This window comes from Callithrix jacchus, chromosome 19 (assembly GCF_049354715.1).
Source record: "Callithrix jacchus isolate 240 chromosome 19, calJac240_pri, whole genome shotgun sequence".
NCBI classification, from domain to species: domain Eukaryota; kingdom Metazoa; phylum Chordata; class Mammalia; order Primates; family Cebidae; genus Callithrix; species Callithrix jacchus.
The window spans coordinates 41063746-41082371 of NC_133520.1; the positions used below are offsets into that span (position 1 = coordinate 41063746).

Consider the following 18626-nt stretch of genomic DNA (forward strand, 5'->3'; position numbering starts at 1 on the left):
TTCACTTCGCAGATCTTTCAAACGGTCCATTTGGTCTAATTCCAAAAAACCCATACACACAAAATGCGTGGGCCGATTTGGAAAAGTTAAGCTGCCATTGAGCGTATTGCTGTCGAGCACCCAGGAGCTAATAAATCATTTTTTTGGATTCACTGCGAACTGTGCAGTGTAATTATAGTCATGTATCAGTGACCACCATGCAGGGAACCATCTAATGCCCTGCTCTCACAAAGACTGATCTGCCGGCTTCATGTGTTTCCTTAGTGATGATGACTGCCCGTGGAAAACTTCTCAAACCATCACAGGCACACATGACATATTCGTCTTGCACTGCGTGCTACATAACAGAGCAGCATGGGTCTGGCCCATGTCACACGTCATACCACGGCACATGCAAAGGGAGGGGCTGGGGCTCTTGGCTGCCAAGGCCAGCCCTCTCCTCAGAAGGTCCGCAGAAGTAAGAGAAAGGAGAGAAAGGGGAGGGAGCGGTGGCGCATGCCTGTAATCCCAGCACTTTCGGAGGCCAAGGTGGGTGGATCACAAGGTCAGGAGTTCAAGATCAGCCTCACCAACATGATGAAACCCTGACTCTAATAAAAATACAAAAATTAGCCAGGTGTGCTGGCGCACCTGTAATCATAGCTACTCAGAAGGCTGAGGCAGGAGAATCCCTTGAACTCGGGAGGCAGAGATTGCAGTGAGCTGAGACCTCACCACTGCAGTCCAGCCTGGGCGGCAAAGCGAGACTCCATGTCAAAAAAAAAAAACAAAAAAAACATAAAAGTATCACTCTAAATATTTCGGTGTACAGCACAGTGCCATTATGTAATTGCCATCATTGCACTGCCACCAACACCTCCCATATCCAGAATTTTTTTGTCGTCTCAAATTCTTGGTAACCACCATTCTACTTTCTGTCCTATGAATTTGACTACACTAGGTATCTCACATAAGTAGAATCATATAATGTTTGTCTCTGTGACTGGCTCATCTCACTTCGCATAATGCCCTCAAGGTTGATCCAGTTCCTAGCATGTGTTTGAACCTCCTTTTTTAAGGCTGAACCATATTCTGCCGCATGGCCATGCCACGTTTTGTTTAGTCATTCGTGTGTCAAAAGACACTGGGGTAGCTTCCACCTTCTGGCTACTACGAATAAGGCGGCTGTGAACATGGGTCTCGTAGTGCTACACCGATGCATTACTCAGTATCATCTGTTAAAACTGCCGCATAAACCGTACATTGTCATTTCACTTCCTGTGAAATTGATGTGAGGGGTCACCCTCTTTTTTTTTTTGTTTTTTTGTTTTTCTGGAGATGGAGTCTCACTCTGCCACCCAGGCTGGAGTGCAGTGGTGTGATCTTGGCTCCCTGCAACCTCCGCCTCCCTGGTTCAAATGAGTCTCCTGCCTCAGCCTCCCAAGTAGCCGGGATTATAGGCGTGCGCCACCAGGCCCAGCTCATTTTTATATTTTTAGTAGAGATGGGGTTTTACCATGTTGGCCAGATTGGTCTCGAACTCCTGACCTCAGGTGATCTGGCCACCTCCGCCTCCCAAAGTGCTCAGATTACAGGTGTGAGCCACCACACCTGGCCAGGCCACCCTCTTTGGACACCTTCTCTCTGTAAACGCTGCACTTCTTAGGGTTCCTGCAGCCCCTCTAGGCTGTTTCTGGTCTCTAGTCATGAGATTCCTCATCTTCCTCAGTCTTCTCTCACTAGTTCCTCTCCATCATCACCCCTTCTAGGAAACCACCCCTTCCCACTCCCTACCCAGCCATGACACTTCTTGAAGGCGGAGAGCTGTAAGAAAAGAAAGATGCAGTGTTACAGCTCTCCCCGCCCCCGCCGTGTGTCATAACTCTGCACTCAGCACGTGGCTTCTGTACCCACTCCACCCACCAGACCAGGAGGGGCTGGAGGGGAAGGGCTGTGTCTTGGTCATCTTTGCAACCCCAGCACCGAGTCTAGGCAGGTAGGTGAGAGGATAGACGGCTGGTGGATGGATAATGAGCAAATGGAAGATGAACAGACTGGGTGTCAGCGAGACGGAAGGAGCCCTGGAGTCAGGAAGTCACTGTCTAAAAGTGTAAGCTTTACTTTTCTCTTCTGGCAGTTTGGGATGGGAGTTTGGATACTAACATTTAATGAATGACCACTATGTATCAGACAAAACATGCCTGTGAAGCCGTTGTTATTATTATTATTATTATTGAGATGGGGAATCTCACTCTGCTGCCAGGCTGGAGTGTAGTGGCATGATCTTGGCTCACTGTAACCTCCACCTCCTGGGTTCAAGCAATTCTCCTGCCTGAGGGTTCCAAGTAGCTGGGACTACAGCTGCCACTACCACGTCCTGCTAATTTTTGTATTTTTAGTAGAGATGGGGTTTCACCATGTTGGCCAGGATGGTTTCGAACTCCTGACCTCTGCTCTACCCGCCTCGGCCTCCCAAAGTGCTGGGATTACAGGCGTGAGCCGCCATGTCTAGCCAAAGCAGTTATTATTATTAATACCATCTTGCAAGGGAGGAAACTAACATAGAAAGTGTTATGTTATATTAAGGCCTTCTCTAAGTTCCCAGAGCTGCTATGTGGCAGAGCAAAAGATACAGAACCTCAATGGCCAGGCTCCGAGAACCATGCTCTTCATCAGGGAACTGTAAGGCAATGCTGGACACTCCGTAGGTTCCTTCCATGCCTCGTTCTATGATTACAAAACGCTCATAATTTAACAGAATATGCTGAAGTTCCCAGGAGTAAAGGCGATTTATACAACGTTAAAAATTAATAGCCTTCATTTCAATTGACATAAGATAGTGATTTTTGTCCCCTGTAAGAATTATTAAAGAGGGTGTGGCAAGTCCGTGATCTACTAAAAAGATACTAAAAGGTGCTCTTAAAAACTGTGATGGGGCCAGGCGCGGTGGCTCACACCTGCAATCCCAGCACTGTGGGAGGCCGAGGTGGGTGGATCATGAGGTCAAGAGATCGAGACCATCCTGGTCAACATGGTAAAACCCGTCTCTACTAAAAATACAAAAAATTAGCTGGGCATGGTGGCGCATGCCTGTAATCCCAGCTACTCAGGAGGCTGAGGCAGGAGAATTGCCTGAACCCAGGAGGTGGAGGTTGTGGTGAGCCGAGATCGCGCCATTTCACTCCAGCCTGGGTAACAAGGGCAAAACTCCGTCTCGGAAAAAAAAAAAAAAAAAGTGTGATGAACGTCCAGGTGCGGTGGCTCATACCTTTAATCCCAGTACTTTGGAAGGCCGAGGCAAGCAGATCACCTGAGGTCAGGAGTTCGAGACCAGCCTGACCAACATGGAGAAACCCCATCTCTACTAAAGATACAAAATTAGCTGGGTGTGTTGGTGCACACCTGTAATCCCAGCTACACAAGAGGCTGAGGCAGGAAAATTGCTTGAACCCAGGAGGCAGAGGTTGCAGTGAGCTGAGATCTCACCATGGCACAGCAGCCTGGGCAACAAGAGCGAAACTACTCCATCTCAAAAAAAAAACTGTGATAAACTCTAACTCTATTTTATTTCTCTTCAGAAGACCCAGCACAACCCTATCAATGTCTGTGGGAAAACCATCCTGCCTTCTTATCACTTTGCACCAAAAGATCAAAACGAGCTCACTGCATTTCTCCTCTCTCTTCAAACTCTAAGAGAGTCCAAAGCTTTTAAAGGGAGATTTATTTATTATTCCACCCCCAACTCCATCGGGATGTGATCACGTGTTACCATCTCACCAAATAATGGAGACAGTGCAGAATCAATTACCAAATAAAGAGAAAAGTTTAACCGAACAGGATCACTGAGGGGCCAGTGCTTGCTGCAACAAACTGAACGCTTACGTCCCCAAATCATGTTGAAACCTAACCCCTAAAGTGATGGTAGTAGGAGGTGGACCTTTGGGAGTCAATTAGGTCATGAGGGCAGAGCTCTCATAATCAGGATTCCCACCCTTACAAAAGAGACCCTGAAGAGCTAGTCAGTGCCTTCCACTATGCAAGGACACAGCAAGAAAGTGCCATCAAGAACTAAAAAGCAGACCTTGGCCAGGCACGGTGGCTCACACTTGTAATCCCAGCATTTTGGGAGGCCAAGGTGGGTGGATCACAAGGTCAGGAGTTTGAGACCAGCCTGGCCAACACAGTGAAACCCTGTCTCTACTAAAAATACAAAAGTTAGCAGCTGGGCATGGTGGCAGGTGCCTGTAATCTCAGCTACTTGGGAGGCTGAGGCAGGAGAATCACTTGAACCTGGGAGGTGGAGGTTGCAGTGAGCAGAGATCGATCCATTGCATTCCAGCCTGGGTGACAGAGCAAGACTCCGTCTCAAAAAAAAGAAAAGCAGACATCACAAGACAATCTGCTGGGGACTTCATCTCAGAATTCCCAGCCTCCAGAACTGTGACAAGTCAATATTTCTGCTGTTTATGACCTACCCAGTTCACAGTATTTTGGTATGGCTGCAGGAACTGGCGGAGACACTCGCCCTCCCTGTTTGGTTCTGATAAGTTTCCCCCGCTGGAACATCTGGAACCAATTGTAAGCAGCCAGTGAGCATTGCCACATTTCCTTATTCTGCAAGGTTAGAAGTGGATATGAGGGCAGGAGACTTAGCCAAGACAAGGGCACATCAACTAACAGGGACGCAAGGACCCTCAAACCAGCCAACCCATAAATGCCTAGGCTAAGGTCCACCGAGGTGAAGGGCTGCTCTGACTCTTTGCTCCCTGTGAATCTCACTCCTTGCGGAAATACCGGAGGCCATGTCAGTGGGATGGCACCACGGAGTTCCCAGGACTAACCGAGGCACCACCTCCCATCCCGCCATTTGTCACCAACGTCCCATCCTCTATCATCCTCTTCCTTCACACCAGTAACATTTTTGTTATGCAGCAGTGGACAGGTGATTTTATTTTTCAGAAGGTCAGAAATCTTCTTGTTGCACAGGCACCAAACAAAAAGCAAAGTGAACAGGACAGGACCATGAACTACGCTCATGGAGTTCAGCGCCAGGGAGATCCGCGCGGGCAAGACAGCAGTGGAAATAAGTCCTCTCCAGCCTTTGATGGAGATTCAGAAGCCACAGGTTTTCTGGGTGACCCCGGCAAGCCTCCCGAACCTCTTCATCATTCTGTGATCTCCTTCCTGACCACCAAAAAGGGGCATTATGGAGGATCCCTAATAATTATGAGCCCTCTATAAAAAAGGTAAATTAGCGGAAACCACCGCGACAAAAAGCTGCAGCCCGGACACTCCCTTCCCCCAGTGGATGCCTCATTCAGGAAGCTGAGCGCCTGACTGGGCATATGAAAACTAGGCCTTTGTATCGCATTTACCACCCCGGCTGCAAAAAATGCTCGTAAAGCCATCACAGGAGGACTAGGAGCTGCCAAGCGCTTCCTCTGCTGCTCTCAGCCTGACGAGAGAGTCCGTCGTCTCAGCCATCCTCCTCTGCTGAACGCTCTCCTAACTGCACATCCCACTTGATTAGCTGCCCTGACCTCCAATAAAAGCTTCAGCCTAACAAAGTCTGCAACCTGGGCAGGATGTCTGCTGTGTTAACACCTTACCAGCCGCCTCCAGGGCCTCCCCAAAGTGCTTCTGCAAGCACACACACACACACACACACACACACACACACACACACCGTGGTCCGTTAGAAAGTCCTCTTGGAAATTTCACATCTGAGTTCATGGACAAACTCAGAGGCAAAGAACAAGAGGAGAAACAGAGGCGCGAGTGTCTGAGGACACGAGGGGAGCTCGTATGGAGGGTCTGCTGTGAGCTGGGTCTGTCTGGGCACAGAACGCCCCATTCACGCCCTAGTAAGATGCACGCAGGGAGCTCAGTGGAGGGGAGGGAGGGACGCCAAGTGGCTTTCCTGCGGCTCCTGCTCCTCTGTGCCTGTTCTCAACTCTGCCCCAAAGCCATAGTGTGCTTTGGGCTAGTTAAACAAAATGAAGTCTGCTTTTAATATCTGTATTCCCTGAATTGTGTTTAGGCTCAAATACAAAGTATTCGATTTGAAACAAGCTTCAGGGAAACGTTCCCTAGGAAGTAGATATTTTAAAGAGGCAACCCTGGAAACCTGATGAAAGATAAAAATGAAATCAATGAGCACCACCTGGGCCTCGTGGACTCAGGGGGCAGCTACCTGCTCCATGCCTTCCCAGACCCCAGCACCACACACCACAGGGGAAATAAACCCAAGTCAGGGCATGTGATATGGAACTGGCCTAACCAATCATGGCCCTGTCTAGGCATTTGAAAGAACAGAAAAAAAGAAAGAAAAATCAAAGGGAGCAAAAAGATTTTGGGAACAAATCAGACGAAGAGTGCTGAGTAACACGTTACCGTTCTGGCGTTCCTCCACTGCTGCTCGGGAAGAAAGCTTCACACACTGCTTCTAAATGACACAGCAATGGGAGGCTCACTATAACTTCACACACTGGGAACAGGTCAGTCTCGATACGGCAGAACGTTTCGCGTAAAACTAACTACAAGTCATCCTTACTTCTAAGGCAATACCTTTCTTCAAATTCTCCTTTCCAAATTGCTCTTCTAGAACCAACTGTCCTTTTGTTTGCCTAAGTTTATTTCTGCTTACAAACACAGAAGATGGTAAAGCAATAGCTTTATTAAGAAACAGGAAGAGCCTTATCAGTTAGTTTATGATCGGAATTCCAAAAGCAGAAGCATCAGCAGCAACAGGGCTACCTGGCTGGGCAAACGAGGAGGTCGCCTGGGCCGGCTGCGGACGGGGTGTCCCACGGAACAGCTTCAGGCTCTTGCTCCAGCCAGAAGCCCATCTTGGATTCTGTCAAATACATCTCTGTGGCGTCTGGATTCAAGGAGTGGGCTCCGCAAAGCCTCAGGTCTTCTCTTCAGCTTCACAGAGACTCACAGGCTTGGGAGAAGTTTAGAGGCCACTGATTACCAGGCTCTCAGATTACCAAAGAAAAATGAAGCACAGGCCAGCTAGGTGGCTCCCAAGATCACAGTGCTTATCAGTGCTGGAAGCAGGACTGCCCCTCTGTCCCCAGATCTAAGGACAGTCCTTTGCCACCTAAATATCTGGGATTGCAGGCAACCTTGGATTCCTACAGCACCCATTTCTTTGTTGTCTGGCCCTCTCTCTCACCCACCCTCCTTCTCCCCCACCCTTATTCCCCTCCCTTCCATCCTCCTCCCATCTATCCCTTGGCCCCCATTGCCACACCGTCTGTCTTGGTAAAGGACACTGATGCTCTACTTCCCAGCCGTGGTATCAGGGGAAGACACTGCTGCCCGCTCAGGACTGAGACTTCCGCTGTGCAAAGTCACACAGCTGAACTGGGCAGCTGATTGTTTATTTTAAACATGGTGGCTGCTTCTAGTTGTCTGCCTGCATTCGGCTGTTTATTTTCTGCACACCGTTTGGTTGGCTAGCTTGACAGATTTGGGCGCTGGTTGTTATCGCTAGTTTCTCATCAGTTAATAGGTGAGCGTCCCATTGCTGTGCGAGGCCACCGGTTAGGCAGAGGAAGCGTTGGGAAGCAGGGATTACAACCCCTAAGAAAGCAACCACTCTAAATACGGTGATCGTGTTTCGTGGGGAAGTGCAGCTGCCCATCACTGCCAGCTCAGAGGTGAAATCACACCGCAGAAGAATCCAGTTCCATCGGCTCCTAGGTTGGCTTAGAGGAAAATCCTGAATCAGCGATTACGAATCTCAGACACCACTCAGATAAGGAGTTATCAACATAAAAGTTTCCATTTGTCACCCCTGTGACGGAAAAGCGGATTTTAATTTATTATTGGCAGTTCATGCTTTCAAACAAAAAGAAAATTCAATATAAGAAAGTTCACATGTAAGAATCATCCAAGATTTTAGAACTGTGCTGTGTGGAGAGAGAAAATTTTTCCCAATAAACTTTTCCTGGTTGGCAACAGTATTGAACTTAAACTCCAACAAGTAGAAAAGGTAAATAAAAATAGTCCCTCAGCTGTAACCTGGTGTATGACACAGGATATATTTATAGTTCTGCTTATTCTCCCCTTAGAGCCTTCTGCTATGCGGACCTCCGGGCAGCGTTGGGAATAGCTCAGTTTTTCGCATTAGAGCTCACAGGGTCTCTGTCTTCCATGGTCAGCCCCAGCCTGAGAGCTGATGCATGTGCAGGAAATCCTGCCTGGTGGGGGAGGGCGACTTCTTTATTTCCAGACTTCTCCACGGGGTCTGGCTGGAATCGCTGTGACAGGATCAGCAAAGAAACCCGTCTGAGAAAGATAAAGCGGATTGGAAGGCAGATACCCCAAATTCCTGCTGCGGCTCCGACCTGCACATCGCACGCATGCGCAGTCGCTGGAGGAAATCTGCTTTCCCTCATTCCCGGGGCCGAAATGTCAAATGCCACATCTGCAAGGCTCCCTGGAGGGGCTCTGAGAGGGGCCGAGCTGAAAGACGGGATTTCCATCTGTGACCCAAAAGGCCTCGGTCCATATTCATGGCACCTCAGCCCAAAGGAATCTGTTTACATCAACTGAGCTCCCTTCAACTTTCCGTGGAAACAACTCCACGAATGAATAAGTACATGAGTGCTTTATCCACCTGCAGCTGAAGAGAAAGGAAGAGGTGGCAAATGCTCTAATTTTCCTAACTGCTGCTTCTCCATTGTGGTGTCAGGTGGAAGGAGGGAAAAAAGGAAGGAAAGAGGGAAGGAAGGAAGGAAGGAAGGAGGGTAGGAAGCTTTTATAAAATTAACTTCCTGTGGAAAGTCGTTGGAATCATAACAGAAAGCGAGGCTGAATGTCATCTCACAGTTTCATCCAATCTTCACAATCCCAGGTGGGGCCGTGTCATACTCCCACTGCGGAGGTGACGATAACCAGGTTTAGAAAGACCAAGGCTGGCCAGGCGCGGTGGCTCACGCCTGTAATCCCAGCACCTTGGGAGGCCGAGGCGGGTGGATCACAAGGTCAAGAGATCAAGACCATCCTGGTCAACATGGTGAAACCCCGTCTCTACTAAAAATACAAAAAAAATTAGCTGAGCATGGTGGCGCGTGCCTGTAATTCCAGCTACTCAGGAGGCTGAGGCAGGAGAATTGCCTGAACCCAGGAGGCAGAGGTTGCAGTGAGCCGATATCGCGCCATTGCACTCCAGCCTGGGTAACCGGAGCGAAACTCCGTCTCAAAAAAAAAAAAAAAAAAAGAAAGAAAGAAAGAAAGATCAAGGCTGGCCAAGTCACACACTAAGTGACGGAGCCTGGTTTTGCACGCAAGTCTGCTGATTCCAGCTTTTCATTTTAAGATAATAAGAGACTCAAAAAGTGGATCTCTTGTAACTCAGTGTCCTCAGCAACTCAAATGCTGCCTCAGATGTCCTCACCTCACAGTCTATTCCCAGACACAGTGGCATTGTCTGTCTCTCCCAGGGAACCAGAAATTCTTCCAAAAAAGACACCCAATGACCTCCTCCTTGCCAGTTCAACAGAAACCTCAGTCCTTACTTCCTTGACCTCTCCAGGGTATCAGACCTTTTGTCACCCCTATCCCCTGAAGCTCACGCCATCCTCAGCTCCCATGACACTGCCTTCTCCTAGTTTTTCCTTCCTCTTTTCTGGTCCCTCCTTCTTGGTCTGTCTTGTTGGCTCCTCAGGCCACTGGTCCCTTCAGTGTCAATGTGTGCTACCAGTTCATGCTCAGCTGTCTGTCGTCTCACCCACACACCTGTGGAGAGCTCATGCCATCCGTGCATTCCAGCACCTTCTTCACACTGACATCTCCCAGCTCCATGTCTCCTCCTCTGAATCCACTCTAGAGCCCCAACAGGAGCCCATGGACCATTCCTCCTCAGGCTCTGGAGACCCCAGTCAATTCAAAATCCACAGCCCCCTCGAACACTGGGCTCACAACAACAAAACCCTTCTCTGCCTGCATTCTTCTTCTGCATACATGGCACCACCACCCACACCTTACCTGGCCGGAAATCTGGGAGAATGCCTCCTCTGGTCTCCCTACAGCCCCACATCTCAGCAGCTGCCCATCACCAGCTTTCCCCATATGAATCCATCAGTTCCAAGCTGCTCCCTTCCCTCTCTGCTGCCCTCCCGCTTCAGTCTATGTGATTTTTCACTCAAGCCACTGCAGGGGCCTCCCGACTGGTCTCGGCAACACCACGCTTCCAACCCATCTTCTTGCTTGTTCTCACAGCAATCTCTCTTACATACCTATCTGATCATTTCACTCCCTTCCTGCATGCCCCCAGTGGCTGCCCACGGCCTTACAGGATCAAGTCCAGACGCTACCCTGCAAGATCCTTCATCCTCAACTGGCATCCTTCCTTTCCAGCCGGTCGCGCGCTCATGCGCACACTGCGTGTGATGACAGCGTACGACTGTCCTGGCATCACCACGCCGGCATCCCTGCGCCTGCCGCTGCCTGTGGCCGGAATGCCTGTGCTTCACTGCCTTCCTTGTCTGACACTAACACTACACTGGGAGCTGCTGCAGAGCAGGAAGTTTAGTCTTTGTCCTATTTTCATTATTATATGGCATAGTACTCCAGCTGGCACATAAACCGTAATCAAAAATGTTTAATATCAAGGCAGAAACAATACATGAAATATGGGCAAATTGGATCCAGAAGCATATTTTTTAAAAATGCATTGTGGACTAGTGCGGTTTATTATTGGAATACAAGGATGGTTCACTATTAGAAATCAATAATAATAACTCACAATATTAACAAATCTAAGGAGAAAAACTGGCCAGGCACAGTGGATCACGCCTGTAATCCCAGCACTTTGGGAGGGTGGATCATGAGATCAAGAGATCAAGACCACCCTTGCCAAGATGGTGAAACCCCGTCTCTACTAAAAAAAATGCAAAACTTAGCTGGGCGTGACAGTCACCAAAGGTCAGGACGGGGCCCTGGACAGGGTCCTCGGGCAGGGTTTCCGTTCAGGAAGGGATGAGAACAGTGTCTCCACTGAGTGTGTGTAAATATAAGGAGGTTCCTTCCCCGACCCCTTGCGGTCCAGCCAAGAAAATTACTCACCTCAGAACCTGACAGGCTCACATACTTCCCCCCAGCCTCCCCGCTCACCAAAAGTAAAATCCCCTTCTGCGAGCCTGGGAATATAATAACCATCTCCAGCCGGTGCCTCTCACTCAGTCAGTTCTACTCACAGCGACCCTCAACAGCGTTTAGGGGCAAGTGTGATTGGATTCCTCCGTCCCTTGCATACTTTTTTCCTCATACTTCCGTCTGTGATCTTAACCACATCAAGCACTTGGAATTCCAAGGTTAAAAAAAAACTCACATTCATCTTCATTTTATTATGAGATAGCGTGTGAGTGTGTTTCAGTACAGTTCCTGGTATGCAGGACAGTAGCTGTCAGCCGTTTACTGTCCCCATCATTACTATCGCTGTGAGCACTAGTGTTAGCCCAGGAATGGTACCATCTGTGGTCCAATGCCAAAGCGCAACCCATGTTGCCTAAACTTTAAGTGACTTAATCCTTCCAAATGCTGATGAACTATTAGCCTCAGCCATTTAAAAATCACATTTCTAATGTACTAATCCTATCTGCAGTGGGTGTGGAAGGAATTATTGCAGGCCAGGGATTTTTGCAAAGTGAATTAAGTCACTATAAAAACTGACCATGTTGCTTCACAATTAATAGTCTGGTAGAATGAAGGGCCATTATTCCACAGCTTGCTGAGCCTTAAAAAGATTCCTGCTCACATGTCTCTACTGGGAATGTTTTTATAAACTCCCAAAATGTTTTAGAAATTTTTTAATGATAAATGCTGCAGGCCTTTTTCATGAGTGCTATTATCTATTAACTGCTCCTTTATCTAAAATAATTCTTATATGAGAAAGACTCAAATGAAGCTTTTTGAAAACAGCCACATGTTTGTAGAAGAAAGGAGATTTCAGCTAGAAGTCCCTTATAATTAATAAGTACTTGACATGCAATGTCTGTTTTATCCTCTCTATAAAATGTTTTATGATGGCTTTTGGGGGACGTTTTGAGTCTAGTTATTTTTTCATACCCTTCTTTTGGAGCTGGCAGAATACAGAAATGCGCGTGGGATATCTATATCTCCGCAAGTCTAGACTCACTTGGTCTCCGGCTATTTCAAGTCCACTTTTGGCGTTTTTAACCCCTGTGACGCCTCCTTTCTCTCATCACTGTGATTCCTGGCCATGCTTCTCAGTATGTCTGGCTAATCTTCCTGATATTTCTGGGGCATAAATGGACTCAGAATATCTGACTGGGAAACAATCAGATAGGAATATAGTTCTGTACTTTTTTTTTTTTTTACATAAAAGAATATTTTCTTTTATTGATATGGAAATGAACAGATGTCTGATAAACTTTCGTCAACCTGGAGCTTTTCCGCTTACTCCGGGGAATTCCGGCAGGCTGATGTTTTGTGAGGCCTGCCCAGTCCATTCAGAAGTTCTGTCATGGATATCAGAATGATCTAGGCTAGCCCCAGATCCAGCGATTCGTTCCTTGGCCCCTATTTCTGGCCCAGTGCCTTGACTGTCTATAAAACAGGAAAGACACTCTTGCCATGGGACATGGAATGGTTTTGTATTTACACACTGGAAAAGTACAGTGGGTAAAAGGGCCATTCTCACATAAAATCACAACACTTTACACATCCACATTCTTTTATCTGACCACTTCCACTCACTAGTACCAAAAGAGAGATGATACAAACCCAGTAAGTACTTTTCGTACCAATCCAGGTAATAAAAGTCAACCTGAGTGTTTTACAATCTGCCACTAAGCACAAGCTTCTACTCACCAGGTAAGCTGCTATTGGAAAGGATGAAACCCAGCATATCAGCAACAGAGCTATGCTAGCTCATGGCTGTCACCTCCACACGCCGGTCTTGAAATAGCCAACAACAAACTGTTTTATTATTAAATCTGCCTCCACGCTCCAGCTCTTTCCAGAAAGCTCAGACTCGACGCATGGAAAACCAAACTCACTATCATCCTTCTCTCTGAGCTCCTTCCAATTCCATGTCTCCTCCTACTTCTTACCTCAGCCAACACTATCACCACCTACTCAGTTATACCCAAATCATGTCATCTTCCACCATGAAGCCCTACCCTCTGGGGGAGTGCTCAGAATAGGCTGATTCTTCTCAGGCCATCAGAGCCAGTCACCAGCTCCTGGGACCAATCGAATACACCTGCATGGGCTCTCTAGTCCTTCACCTCCCCTCCTTAACCCACTGTTCCAAAGACAAAACTGGGGGCATTCAACAGAGCTGGTTACCCACCTACAGGCAGTGTGAGAACTCACACGGCAGCATATTTAGAAAACATACAGATGAAGTTACAAACTGACAGGGGTAATACCTTGAAAGAAAAACGGGCTGGGTGCAGTGGCTCATGGCTGTGATCCCAGCACTTTGGGAGGCCGAGGCGGGGGGATCACCTGAGGTCAGGAGTTTGAGACCACCCTGACCAACATAGAGAAACCCTGTCTCTACGAAAAATACAGTTAGCCAGGTGTGGTGGCGCATGCCTGTAATCCCAGCTACTGGGGAGGCTGAGGCAGGAGAATCACTTGAACCTGGGAGGAGGCGGTGAGCTAAGATCACACCACTGCACTCCAGCCTGGACAACAAGAGTGAAATCCCATCAGAAAAGAAGGAAGCAAAGAAGGGAGGGAAAAGTAAAGAAAGAATCTTAGCTAATTAATAACCATCAACCTTCACATCTCTCTCTAAAGAAAGAAAGCACTTGGCCAGGCGCGGTGGCCAAGCCTGTAATCCCAGCACTTTGGGAGGCCGAGGCGGGTGGATCACGAGGTCAAGAGATCGAGACCATCCTGGTCAATTTGGTGAAACCCCGTCTCTACTAAAAATGCAAAAAATTAGCTGGGCACGGTGGTGCATGCCTATAATCCCAGCTACTCAGGAGGCTGAGGCAGGAGAACTGCCTGAACCCAGGAAGCAGAGGTTGCGGTGAGCCGAGATCACTCCATTGCACTACAGCCTGGGTAACAAGAGCGAAACTCCGTCTCAAAAAAAAAAAGAAAGAAAGAAAGAAAGCACTCTTCAAACCTTACCTTATATCGTTTTAATGACATTTGAACATTCTGAATCATTTTGTCCTTGGCATATTAATAGGAAACTTAAAAAGTAGGAACGTCACAAAATAAATCAGTGATAAAGGAAGAACTAAAACCAAATCCATTCTAAAACAATAAAGTTCCTGGATGTGCTATTCTGCTTCTGACTTTTAAATACCTACCTAGGAGTCATTTAATACCACCTAGCAGAATTTAACACTCTGTTTAAGAAAATAGTTCCCAAATACAGGTAAGCATCTTAAGCAAATTACAAAGATGACTTTTGTTAATTACCCTTCAAAAACATGTCTTGATCTTCCAGACTCTCTTCAGAGCGAACTGCATGTTGGAGTCTCTTGTTCTAATGAAACTGAACTCCTTCTGTGCCTGAGGGCTACAGTGGTCCACAGTTTTGTTCATTAATTTTACTCCGGAAGAAGAAAAGCCTCGTCCAAGTTATATGACCTCCATCCACGGTGCACCAGTGAACATGGCAACTGTTTGGCTACAATGTTGCAAACACTAAAAGTATTTAGTGTTTAGGAAATTGTACCTAATTGCAAGGTACAAATGCCCTAAACACACACACACACACACACACACACACAGTTATTCACAAAGACTTGCCGAAATTTTCCTAATTAAAATTGATGGCCCCAAACCTCATTACTAACAAGGAGCTGAGGCAAAGCATCCTTCTTTCTGGCTGAGCCCTGTATATGCTCTTGTACCAAATGCCACGCTTTACTGTGCTGCTTCACACATAAAAATTAGGCAACTGTGGTACTGTGTGGCATTCACGTATGCACTTGAAGTGATCCCATGACTCCCAGCTCTTCTCTAGATGTCCAAATCACTGTAGAGATGGGAGTTCAGCAAATCCAATGTTTCTTCCAGAGCTGTCACCTCGCTCTGACAATACAAGCAGTTTACCAACAAGAGTTTTACCTCATCACATACATAAAACAGGCAAATATATTGAGCTGCCTCGCATAACACTGAGTGAATGTTCCAGGCTGTTTCTACAAAAACACAATCCCAGCTGACCACAAGACTCCATAAAACACGATGGATGCATATGAGTTTCAACATTTGTATCTTTTTCCTATAGTTTTTCCTTCCCCTTCTCTTTTTCTTACTGAGAACAGTGTATTTTGATTTACCTTTGCATCTAGGAACACTCAATGCCACAAAAAGCCTATTATAGTAAGAATGAGTCCTTCAGAAAGCTCTAAAATAATGTGGAAGGCTGCAACGTATTAGGACTGCCAAGTATCAGCTGTTAGCTCTTTAAGAACCAAGGTCCTTCCACCTTTATCAGATGCTCCCATCCAGTTCAACAACCTCACAGCAGGCTACGTCCCCTCCACAAATGTGAACACATTGTGAACTTATGCATGCTGTGGTCCATCTCTGCCTCCTCCACTAGAACATCAGCTCCACGTGGACAAGGGCTGTAGGCATGGACCTGGCACTTATTGCTGTTCCTCACACAGTGCCTCGGATCGGGGAGAAAAATCAATGAATATTGATGAAGGATCACGAGAGCAAATAAATCTGAGTGAAGAAATGGTGTCAAATCGGAAGGTCTAGCACGCAAGAGAGAAATAAGCTTTTTGATTCCCTGAGATTTATCCTTGGGATGTCATGGCAGATTTATCAAGCTACAAAAACGGTACACGGGCAACCATCCACGAGCTCATTCTTCTCCAGATAAGTTAGTTGTGCATTCACAAAACCAATTCTCCCAGTGGTAGTTTTCCCCATTTTAAATTTCACAACGTCTGTGGGCATTTGTTTCATTTAATCCTTGCCTATGAAAACATCAACGTGGGTATTTGCATATGCATTGGAGGCCAGCAGACGCAGTTATGCCTGAACACCACTACTCGAAATCACAAGATTTTATTTCTAAAGTCACGGAAATAGAAACCAGAAATGGCCACTGAGCCAACAGTGTCAGAAACCTCTGCAGCAATCCACTCTGTTTCCTTGATATTGCTCTCTAACCACTGATAAAAACTCTTTGAAGTGGAAGAGTAAATATTACCATTTGATAGTACGAACCCGACAGTGCAAATACAATTGCATTGTGTTACCCTCTGGGGGCTCGGGCCAGTCACACACCGCGCAGGGTTGCTATGGAGGAGCGACGGTGCTTGGCGAGGAGCAGGACAGGAGGGAGCACTGCTCCGAGGAGCGACCCACCTCTGGATCGTCCCCAGGCGCACACACGCACTGCAGGGGAGAATGCTGGCTTTCCAGTATGTTTCTGTTTCTGCAATCCTGGAAGGGAGGGACCACAACACGCAGTGGGACACGCCAGCTCCAAGCATCAGCTTGCTTTTCCAGCTCCCACTCACGTTTTTGTCAAGGATCACAGGTGGGGGTGGGGAGGAAAATCGAAAGCGCAGTCTGCAGTCGCGAGGGAGAGCTGGGAGGGGCAGCAGCAGAGACCACCCGGACCCTCCCCGCGTGGGCAGTGATGCCTGTGGCCACGGGCGCTCTTTCGCGCTCTCGGGATTCGGCCCTCCAGCGCCAGGGCGGCCTGGCTGAGGAAGGAAGGTGCGGGGGTCGCCCCGCGCGCCGGAACCCCCTGGGGTGTGGAGCAACCCCCGCGACGCCGGGGGCCCTCGCGTGGAGCCTGGGCGCAGGGTCGCGTTGGGCTGAGCAGCTGCTGTCGGCCGCGGCCCGGCCCTCCCGGCGCCTCCCCAGCCCCGGGGCCGCCCTCCCGGCCCGGCCCGGCCCGCGCCGCGCTCACCTTGCCGGGGAAGGGCCCCGGGAGGAGCAGCTTCAGGGCCTGCCTCTTGAGCTCCACCAGGCGGGCGTTGCAGTTCTCGCACCAGACGCCGCGGTCCGAGCCGGGGGAGGAGCCGCCGCCGCTGCCGGAGCCCGGAGAGCCAGTGCCGAAGCCTGGCGAGCCGCCCAGGGAGCCCGGAGAACTCGTGCCGATGCCCGGGGAGGCGGGGCCCGGGGAACCGGTGAAGGAGCTCGGGGACGAGGTGCCCGAGCCCGGGGACGGGGTCCCCGATGAGCCCAGCGCGGAGCCCGCACCCTCGGGAGTGGGCCGGCTCCCGGCGCGCGACTCCTCATAGGCTTTCCGGTACCAGCTCTCGGGGGAGAAGGGCGCTGCGGGCTTGGTGGGCGAGCCGACTTCATTCACCTGCGGGGAGGACGCGCCGGGGTCAGGCGCCGCAAGGCGGCGGGTTCCAGCGCCCAGGGGCCGGGCCCCGCGGGCTGGGGCGCCCTCCCGCCAACTGGGTAGCGCCACCGAGTCCCCGCTCCAACCGCCCAAAGGAGCCGCTTGGGGACCTCGCCAAGCCCTGCGGCCACATCGCCCTCCCTCTGTCTCGTTAATTGTCCCCAAGTGAGTCCCTACCGCCCGGGCGACCCCTGAGCCGGTTCCCGGGCGCCGGTGGCCTCCTCCTGGGGTCAGGAAGAGGGCTCGCTCGGGGTGGGGGGGGTTCCACGGCTTCTGCCAGGGGGGCCCATAGGTTCAGCGCCCCACGCTTTTGAAGCCGTCACCCATCCCAGCAAAAACCCAGGTACGAAATCCTGGAAGACCCTATGGGGGGCGGGGGCCGCGATTTCAGGATTTTTATTCATACGGGGTACCACCCTGCGGATCCTGCAGGTAAATGAGAGGCTCCTCCCGCTCCAGCTAAACGATCCGAGGTCCCGCCAAGCGTTCACGGGGAACCCATCCCTTCGGCTTAACTCTGCCTAGAAGTGCAGGAATGCTGCAGAAGTTGCGGGTGCGGGGCAAGGACGGAACGAGAGGGCTGGAAACATTCCGAGGGCGAGGCGAGTGTGCGGGCGCCCCCGCGGCAGACCCGCCTCCGTGCACGCACAGCCCCGCCGGCCGCTGGGGCGCCTCTGCAGCGGGAGAGAGCTCGGGGCCGCGCCGCCCTGCCGGGGTGCACAATCCCGGGAAAAGGGGGACCCCTACGGAGATGGGTCTGGTCACGCGTCTCCGCGTCGTACCGTCACGACTTACCCCGTATTTCTTGCCCCTGCTGGAGACGGCAAGCCTCTCTTTATTCCCAGCGACTGAATTCATGGTGGCTTTTGCAGAGGAGAGTAGCTAAAGGTTCCACCAACGCTACATCCAGAAGGTCTTCCAGCCCAGAAGCGTCTCCCGGCTGCAGGCGGCTGGCTCTTAGCCCTCAAGTCAGGGTTTCTTAAAGGGTGGGTTGGGAGGGAATGAAAGCAAATGGACCCCACAAGAAATAGCACCAATTTGCAGAAAGGGTCGGGGTAGCTGGTTTATTCTTCTCTTCAAATAATGCTTTTCCTCGTCCCCTTCTGCCTCTTGCAGTCGCACGTTCCCTTTTCACGGTCACATCCATATAATTGGCATTTTCTGCAGCCAAGTCGGTCCGTTCCCCCCACGAGGGAGGAGAGGGACACGATCAGGGCACGCGGCAGCTGCAGGAGGGTGGGCGAGCCCTCCGAGCCGAGCCAAGCCGGCTGCGGGAACTTGCCTCCTTCCCCGAGCTTGCTAACTGAGTTCAAAGAAA

The 18626-nt window shown here is 49.7% G+C and overlaps 1 protein-coding gene across 8 annotated transcripts in view; it reads right to left on the reverse strand.

Annotated features, from left to right (window-relative positions):
• KIF26B (kinesin family member 26B) overlaps window positions 1-18626 on the reverse strand; it is a 636506-nt gene that overhangs the window by 556265 nt on the left and 61615 nt on the right. For 4 of the 8 annotated variants that reach the window (XM_078357170.1, XM_035280615.3, XM_035280617.3 and 1 more), the window contains exon 1: window positions 1-16925. This exon is cut by the window's left edge. The exons of 2 other annotated variants lie outside the window; for them this stretch is intronic. Coding sequence is in view for 1 of the 6 variants with exons in the window: in XM_002760848.7 (XP_002760894.4) it covers window positions 16868-17269; window positions 18104-18166 (465 nt within the window). In the remaining 5 variants the exon portion in view is untranslated. Of the gene's footprint in view, window positions 17270-18103; window positions 18614-18626 lie in introns of those variants that run through there. 2 more of the 8 variants (XM_002760848.7, XM_035280619.3) reach the window with 2 other exon arrangements.